General features: G+C 37.6%; 1 protein-coding gene across 1 annotated transcript in view; it reads left to right on the top strand.

Moving 5' to 3' along the window:
• LRBA (LPS-responsive vesicle trafficking, beach and anchor containing) overlaps positions 1-9,251 on the top strand; it is a 785,611-nt gene that overhangs the window by 152,490 nt on the left and 623,870 nt on the right. Inside the window, exons 20-22 of the mRNA XM_011956584.1 lie at positions 705-786; positions 3,131-3,254; positions 3,572-3,764. Coding sequence (XP_011811974.1) covers positions 705-786; positions 3,131-3,254; positions 3,572-3,764 — 399 coding nt within the window. The remainder of the gene's footprint in view (positions 1-704; positions 787-3,130; positions 3,255-3,571; positions 3,765-9,251) is intronic.

The raw sequence follows: 9,251 nt of genomic DNA on the forward strand, positions 1-9,251 counted from the left end.
CTTAGGATTTACTCCTCTAAATTTCTTATTATAAAAATGCCTCTTAACATTGTGTAGGTAAATAAGATCATTTACTTTTATTTTATTTTTTGAGACAGAGTCTCACCCTGTCACCCAGGCTGGAATGCAGTGGTATAGTCTCAGCTCACTGCAACCTCCACCTCCTGGATTCAAGTGATTCTCCTGTCTCAGCCTCCCCAGTAGCTGGGATTACAGGTGTGTGCTACCACACCCGGCTAATTTTTGTATTTTTAGTAGAGACAGGGTTTCGCTATGTTGGCCAGGCTGGTCGTGAACTCCTGACCTCAGGCGATCCACTCACCTCAGCCTCCCAAAGTGCTGGGATTACAGGCATGAGCCACCATGCTGGCCAGATCATTTAAGTTTGTAATGTACAGCTATGAAATGATACAAAGGAGATGTGGCTGCATTTTTATAAATCTATTATTAATTTGTGAATTTTTAAACAGTATCGTTATTTCTGTTTAAGTATTCCCTTCATTGTATTAACTATTTGATGTCTCATTTTATAATTAAGAAAACATAGAGTAATAATGCTGTAGTCATTTTAGAAGTATAATACTTAGCATGACAATATTGAACTAAAAATATACTATATTTTGATTAGTGTTGTACTTAAAGCTCATTAATAGCGATGCTAATCCAGTGATTTGCTAATGTAATCCATTGTTTTACTTCTGTAGATTCTTATAGAACAGATTGGTACTCAGGTGATACATAAACAGCATCCAGATCCTGATTCTTCAGTAAAGATACAAAACCCTCGTATGTATTTTATATACTTGAACAAAAACTACCTTTTGCTACTTAAAAGAAAGTCACTGTGAACAACCTAAAATCGATGTTGTTGAAACAGATTGTTAGATGAATATTTCATTAAGGGTGATGATACTAGTTTTGTTTGTGTTTTATGTTGAATATTCCTTCGAATCAACCTTAAGTTATGTGGAAATTCTTATATAAAGGTTTTGAAGAATTGTTTGCTTAAGGTCTTGATTTAATATATGTTCAGACTTTCAGCAAAATTTTGATTGTGCTCTTTAGTGATGTCAGGCAGAATTACATGGACCATGGAGGTAGTTTTATTTTCAATTACTGTGAATATAACAATACCAAATTTGGAAGACAAAAATATGTCTTCTTTATTGTTTATGAAGATAGTCTTGTTAAGCAGTCTTTTCCTTTGATACTTAGAATTCTTAAGCACTTGTATAAAGTACACCTTTTTCATTTTGCTTTTTAAGATCATGTTATTAAAATTATTAGTTTGTAGGGTTTCAAAATTTAATTACATTTTATGTGGTTAAGTGTGTTTGTGTGTTTGATGTTCCAGTGCTAATTTTCAAAGTACATGGCTTTGAAGTTTAATTTTTCTGAGCTTTCAGAGAAACATGATGTCATTATTTTACCTATGTTACCCAGGCTGGTCTAAAACTCCTGGGCTTGAGCAGTCTTCCCACCTCAGCCTCCCAAAGTGCTGGGATTACAGGCATGAGCCACCGCACCTGGTCTAAGTGCATATTTTTTAAAGTTTTTTTTTTTTTTTTTTAATTTAAGCTAAGTTCTGGAGATTATTTATTTATTTAGAGACCTAGTCTTGTCTTGCTCTGCTGCCCAGGCTAGAGTGCAGTGGCAGGATCTCAGCCACTGTAACCTCTGCCTCCTGGTTCAAGCGATTCTCCTGCCTCAGCCTCCCTGGTAGCTGGGATTACAGGTGCCTGCTACCAAGCCTGGCTAATTTTCGTATTTTTTGCAGAGACGGAATTTCATCATGTTGGCCAGGGTGGTCTTGAACTCTTGACCTCAGGTGACCCAACTGCCTCAGCCTCCCAAAGTCCTGGGATTACAGGCATGAGCCACTGTGCCTGGCCTAATTTAAGCTAAATTCTGGAGATTTAAATAGCTTTATGCTAAGACCATTACAATAGTAGTTTACTTTGCATTTCCTGGGGAGATGAGATGTTGAATAGGTTTTAATTTCCTTTGGGTTTTTTTGTGTCTAATTTTACTGTTAAGATTATGAAAGAAAATCGTCACACCTTTAAAAATTCACTATGGTAGGCTGGGCTTGGTTGCTCACGCCTGTAATCCCAGCACTTTGGGAGGCCGAGGCGGGTGGATCATGAGGTCAGGAGTTCAAGAGCAGCCTGGCCAAGATGGTGAAACCCTGTCTCTACTAAAAATACAAAAATTAGCCAAACGTGGTGGCAGGCGTCTGTAATCCCAGCTACTCGGGAGGCTGAGGCAGGAGAGTTGCTTGAACCTGGGGGTAAAGGTTGCAGTGAGCCAAGATCATGCCACTGTACTCCAGGTGACAGAGTAAGACTCCATCTCAAAAAAAAAAAAATTCACTATGGTAAATGAAAGACTATGTGTGCATAACATAAATTATGATGAGGAATCTAAGAATTTATTATCTTTTTCTGAGATTTTGATTATAGTGTTTTTTATTTTCTTTTTTTTTTTTTTTTTTGTTTTGAGACAGTGTCTCGCTCTGTTGCTCAGGCTAGGGTGCAGGGGCATGATCTTGGCTCACTGCAGCCTCCATCTCCTGGATTCAAGCAATTCTCCTGTCTCAGCCTCCTGTGTAGCTGGGATTACAGGCACACGCCACCATACCTAGCTAATTTTTATGTTTTTAGTAGAGATGGGGTTTTACTGTATTGGCCAGGCTGCTCTTGAACTCCTGACCTCAAGTGATCCACCCACCTCAGCTTCCCAAGGTGTTGGAATTACAGGCGTGAGCCACCTAGCCCGGCCTGTTTGTTTTTAAGATCAACTTTACTGTTTGTTATATCTCAGAGAGAGTAAGCAGTTTCACTGACATTTAATTCATTTATAATTTAACTTGTTTTATTGTAACCTTTTAAAATTCAGCTTTATTTTTGCACATTTGAATCATGAAAGACGTTTCCTTTCGTATTTATAAGTGCTTTCTAATGAATGTATTGTCATTTCTTTCCATAGGTGATTTTTTTAATAATAGAAGAGGATGTTTTTGGTAGACATTTGTGTTAGGGAAACTAAAGAAATTGCCATAGATTGATAACCTTCTATGATGAGTTTTTTGTTGAGTTTGGTTTTTACTTATTTATAAACTGTCTTACAGAGATACTAAAAGTAATTGCGACCCTACTTCGAAATTCTCCCCAGTGCCCAGAGAGCATGGAGGTTCGCAGAGCCTTTCTTTCTGACATGATTAAACTTTTTAATAACAGTAGAGAAAACAGGAGGTAAGCTGAATCAGAAAGCATTTATTTGCAGTATTCAGATGTACTTTTGTATAAGCCCATTTTATCTTAGAAAAATTGCTTTAAAAATATTGTGAAATGATTTTTCTATTTTTTTCATTAAGATTATGTAAATAATGTACCACATAGTTAAGTTAGAATTTTTAGTTCCACATTGTTGAATTGTTCTTAATGTATAACTAAATGTGTTTCTTTTTTGGGGGGAGAAGGGAGGGGCAGGGTTATTTTGTTTTAAACCTTTAGATTTCTTTCAGATAATTTTTTTCTTTAGTGATTTAGTACCCTCTTATAATTTTCAGGAGCTTGCTACAATGCTCTGTGTGGCAAGAATGGATGCTTTCTCTCTGCTATTTTAATCCTAAGAATTCGGATGAGCAAAAGATAGCAGAAATGGTATATGCCATATTCAGAATCCTGCTTTACCATGCAGTCAAATATGAGTGGGGTGGCTGGCGTGTATGGGTAGACACTTTATCAATCACTCATTCAAAGGTAAGTTTCTTTATGAAAGCATATTGTACCTTTTTAAATATCTATAATTTTTGAATTTTAGTCATTTAAAAATGTGGACACTTAAAATCAAGGAAAAAAGGCAAGTTATCTTCTGAAAGTACAGCAAAATGAAAGCTCAAAAAGATTATCAATAGAAATAAAGCATTTCTAATTTCTTTAGAATCAAAATAATTTTTTCTAATGTTGTTTTTACATGTACTTGTCTTTATAATGGTAAATCTATTGCCACAGCATAAAGGAATTTGTATTAGGATGGTGAAAAAGTAGTTGTGGCAAAAACTGCAATTACTTTTGCACCAACCTAATATTTTTTTTCGAAGAAGCCATGTTTACAAACATAGGTCTCAGAATTTTGTACTAGTTAAAAGCTTTTGAACACAAGGTGGCGCACTATATTCAAAGATAAGCAGTTTTAGCAGTGTAAGGTGGTTGAGTAAACAGAAAAGGTCTGGCTGATGTTTGCCCTTCGCTCATCTTGCAGGTAGCTAAAAAATGGGTTAGGAAGCATGTAGTCTTGTTTTTTTTAATTAAGCCAAAGTAAGTTTAGTTATTTATGTATAGCTTAAATTTTTTTTTTTTTTAATATTCTAAGCATACAAAAAGGATCACTGTTTATGAAATTGGGTCACCCCTCTACAATTTCTTTGTCTCCTCTTCTTCGCCTGACCCCCAACACCACTAGCTTTTATTTAGTGTTGTCTTTTATCTTTTCTCTACCTTTACTATGTGTATATAACTCTAAACAATAGTTTTATTTTTTATGTTTGTACTTAAGGTAAATGCAGCATACTGAATGCATTTTTTTGTACTGTTTGTGCTTCTTATTGTTTGAGATTCATCCACATTGACCTATATAGTTTTGTTCATTTTCTCAGTTGTAATGTGTTATATGACATGACTATTTACCAGCTAATGAGCATTTTCGTATACATTTTGTGCTTGTTCAAGAATTTTCTGCATATATTCCTAGAAGTAGAATTGTTGACTTGTAAGGTGAAAATGTTGAACTTTACAAGATAATGCAAATTATTTTCCAAAGTATCGTATTCCAATACAATACAGTATTCTAAAGTAGTGTATCAGTTTACATCTCACCAGCAGTGTTTAGGTTCTCATTGTTTCACATCAGCTAATCACGTGGTATGGCTGGAGTTTAAAACTTTGTCACTTGGATGAATTTAAAATGCTACATGACCATAATCTTTATCTGTGTTTTCTTGTTGTTTTGTGGGAGTTCTTTATATAGTTTCATTCTTAATCCTTTGCTAGTTATGTTGTTTATGAACATCTTCTGCCAATATGTGGATTATCTAATTATTTTTGGAGTTTTATGTTTGTACCTTCTAAGGAAAAGTTACATTTCAAGTAATTAATGCATTAAAATTTATTAGTTTCATTTACGGTGTATGTTTTTTGAATCTTCAGACCTCTCATTACTCAGAAGGAATATTGTATAATTATATAGCTATCTAATAAAAATTGACTGGAAGGAATAAATACCAAGAATGATAATTTTTGTATATCTTTAAGTGTTTCATTTTACTGACTATCAAAGTTATGCTAAAATATTTTGTCATTCTGTAGAATATGTTGCCATTTCTGGCCGGGCGTGGTGGCTCATGCCTGTAATCCCAGCACTTTGGGAGGCCAAGGTGGGTGGATCACCTGAGGTCAAAAGTTGGAGACTAGCCTGGCCAACATGGTGAAACCCCATCTCTACTAAAAATACAAAAATTAGCTGGGCATGGTGGCATGCTCCTGTAATCCCAGCTACTTGGGAGGCTGAGACAGGAGAATCGCTTGACCCTGGGAGGCAGAGGTGGCAGTGAGCAGAGATAGAGCCATTGCACTCCATCCTGGTGACAGAGTGAGATTCCATCTGAAAAAAAAAAAAATATTGCCCTTTCCTAACTACATGTTTCTAGGTATTTGAATTGCTTTCAAGTATTGAAAGTTACTACAAATTGTTCATTCTGCCTCTTCTTTCCTCATTGAGAAGAAAGTATGCTTCTACTGAAAGGGTTTACAAGGAGTAAAATCCATTTGTAAGTAAGAAAAGAGGTCTGATTTTATAAAATGGCTTTGTTTTAGTCACTGTTTTTTGAGGTTGATCTGTTTTGTCTAAAACAATTCAGCTAGCCATGGCCTAAGGGAACGTATCTACTACCATTCCTTTATATATTGTATATGGCTACTTTCACACTATAAGGATGATCATACATGTTACATCAACGACATGGTCCCTAAAGTCTAAAATATTTACTATTTGGCTCATTAACAGGAACTGTTTGCCATCCTTTCTGTAACTTTAGTTTGTGCTGATGCCCAGATATTCTCATTTCTATTGCAGTAGGCTGGTGCAATCTAGACTGATTTTTTTTCTCATACTGTGTTGCCGTTTACAAAAGATTATAAGAAAAATAGGGTTGAATTTGTGCCTCATATACATTTGGAGCAGATTTCAGAGATTTCTAGGGGAGATTCTAGGTTAGGGGAGTGCCCAGTATAAAGCAGATTTTTCACATTTTCTAATAAATACATGTCAGTTCCCCTTAGTTTCTTGAAGTCTTTAGGAAAGATGGCTAGAGGAGTATAGATTTTAAAGCAATCGTTGTTAAAAGTATAACCTAAAGACCTTGGGAGGGCAGCCAGGCGCGATGGCACATGCATGTAATCACAGGCTGAGGCGGCTGGATGACTTGAGGTCAGGAGTTCGGGACCAGCCTGGCCAACATGGTGAAACCCCATCTCTGCTAAAAGTACAAAAATTAGCTGGGCGTGGTGGTGCATGCCTGTAATCCCAGGTACTTTGGAGACTGAGGCAGGAGAATTGCCTGAACCCGGGAGGCAGATGTTGCATTGAGCCAAGATTATACCATTGTGCTCCAGCCTGGGTGACAGAGAGTCTGTCTCAAAAAAAAAAAAAGAACTTGGGCCCATGAGATGTTTTCATAGGGTCTGTGCGGTCCTTCTTTCCTACTACAAATCTATATGAGGATGGATTTTCTTTATATACTTTAGCCAAACCAATATATGCAACACATTGAATACAAAGGCAAATATGAGAATGCAGTTGTCTTCTATGAAGCTAAACTTTAAAGAGATTCACAAAAATATGAAATAATAGCACTCTTCTTGTTATTGTTTGGTTTTGAAAAATAATCATTTTCAGAAAATGTTATTTATATTATATATTGAGTTTATTATTTTTAAATGGGTTAATATTTCTACAAGGTCTCAGTTTTAATTTCTAATGTAATAAGCAGTAGTAAATATAATTCACATAGATAAAGGGTCTTTGGGGGCCTTAATACTTTTTAAGAATGTAAAGTGTTGCCCAGCTTGGTGGCTCATGCCTGTAATCCCAGCACTGTGAGAGGCTGAGGTGGGTGGATCACGAGGCCAAGAGATTGAGATCATCCTGGCCAACATGGTGAAACATTGTCTTTACTAAAAATACAAAAATAAGCTGGGCATGGTGTCGAATGCCTGTAGTCCCAGCTACTTGGGAGGGTGAAGCAGAAGAATCACGTGAACCCGCAAGGTGGCGGTTGCAGTGAGCAGAGATCACACCACTGCACTCCAGCCTGTGACAGAGCGATTCTCTGTCTCAAACAAACAGACAAAAAAGAGTAAAGTGTCATGAGACCAAAAAGTTTGAGAAGTGCTATCTTAGAAAATAATAGTGTATTTAGGGTGAATAGATTAGTCTTTTTGAGTTCCCTATATACAAAATAAAGGAGTTGGATTAGGTGGTATCTCAGGTGTTTTGAGCTTGTAAATATTTATGACTAGGTATTTATATCCAGTTTTCAATTGATTTCTGTAAGTAATGAAAGAATGTGGACTTTGGAGACAGGGTGTGAATCCTGATTTGTAGTTATTATTAGCTGTATAAGCTCAGGCAAAAGAGTCTCGCTGTCACCCAGGCTAGAGTATAGTGGCACAATCTCTGCTCACTGTAACCTCCGCCCCTCAGGCTCGAATGATTGTTATGCCTCAGCCTCCCAAGTAGCTGGGATTACAGTTGCCCGCTACCACACCTGGCTAATTTTTGTATTTTCAGTAGAGATGGGATTTGCCATTGTTGGCCAGGCTGGTCTCGAACTCCTGACCTCAGGTGATCTGCCTGCCTCAGCCTTCCAAAGTGCTGGGATTATAGGCATGAGCCACCGGGCCTGGCTTGTGTCTTAGTTTCTAACAAAAAAACCTTGAAATATATATAATTTTAAAAAGAGAAAAAAGCTTTTAAAATAAGGATATAGAGAAAGGAAAAAAATATTTATTTTTTGAGACAGGTGAAGTGTAGTGGTGTGATCATAGCTCACTGCAGCTTCAAACTCCTGGGCTCAAGTGATCCTCTCATCTCAGCCTCCTGAGTAGGTGGGACTACAGGCATGTGCTACCACATCTGGCTAATTTTTTACATTTTTTGTAGAGATGGGATCTTACCGTATTGCTTAGGCTGGTCTTCAACTCCTGGACTCAAGTGGTCCTTCCGCCTGGGCCTCTGAAAGTGTTGGGATTATAGGCATGAACCACCACACCCGGTTAGAATGTGTGTGTGTGTGTGTGTGTTTTAATGAGACAGAGTCTTGCTCTGTCACCCTGGCTGGAATGCAATGGCACAATCTTGGCTCACTGAAACCTCCACCTCCTGGGTTCAAGCGATTCTCCTGCCTCAGCCTGGTGAGTAGCTGGGACTACAGGTGTGCACCTCCACATTTGGCTAATTTTTTTGTATTTTTAGTAGAGATGGGGTTTCACCACGTTGCCCAGGCTAGTCTTGAACTCCTGAGCTCAGGGGATCCACCCGCCTCCACCTCCCAAAATGCTAGGATTACAGGCACGAGTGACTGTTTTTTGTTTTGTTTTGTTTTTTTTTTAAATTAAACAAACACCTGGCCTTGTTTTTTTTTTGTTTGTTTTGTTTTTTTAAATTATAAGTTCTAGGGTACATGTGCACAATATGCAGGTTTGTTACATATGTATACATGTGCCATGTTGGTGTGCTGTACCTGTTAATTCGTCATTTACATTAGGTATTTCTCCTGATGCTATCCCTCCTCCTTCCCCCCACCCCACTACAGGCCCGGGTGTGTGATGTTCCCTGTCCTGTGTCCAAGTGTTCTCATTGTTCAGTTCCCACCTGTGAGTGAGAACATGTGGTGTTTGGTTTTCTGTCCTTGCGATAGTTTGCTCAGTATGATGATTTCCAGCTTCATCCATGTCCCTACAGAGGACTTGAACTTATCATCTTTTGTGGCTGCCTAGTATTCCATGGTGTACATTTGCCACATTTTCCTAATCCAGTCTATCATTGATGGACATTTGGGTTGGCTCCAAGTCTTTGCTATTGTGAATAGTGCTGCAGTAAACATACGTGTGCATGTGTCTTTATAGTAGCATGATTTATAATCCTTTGGGTATATACCCAGTAATGGGATGGCTGGGTCAAATGGTATT

This window comes from Colobus angolensis, unplaced genomic scaffold, assembly GCF_000951035.1.
Source record: "Colobus angolensis palliatus isolate OR3802 unplaced genomic scaffold, Cang.pa_1.0 Scaffold111, whole genome shotgun sequence".
Taxonomy (NCBI): domain Eukaryota; kingdom Metazoa; phylum Chordata; class Mammalia; order Primates; family Cercopithecidae; genus Colobus; species Colobus angolensis.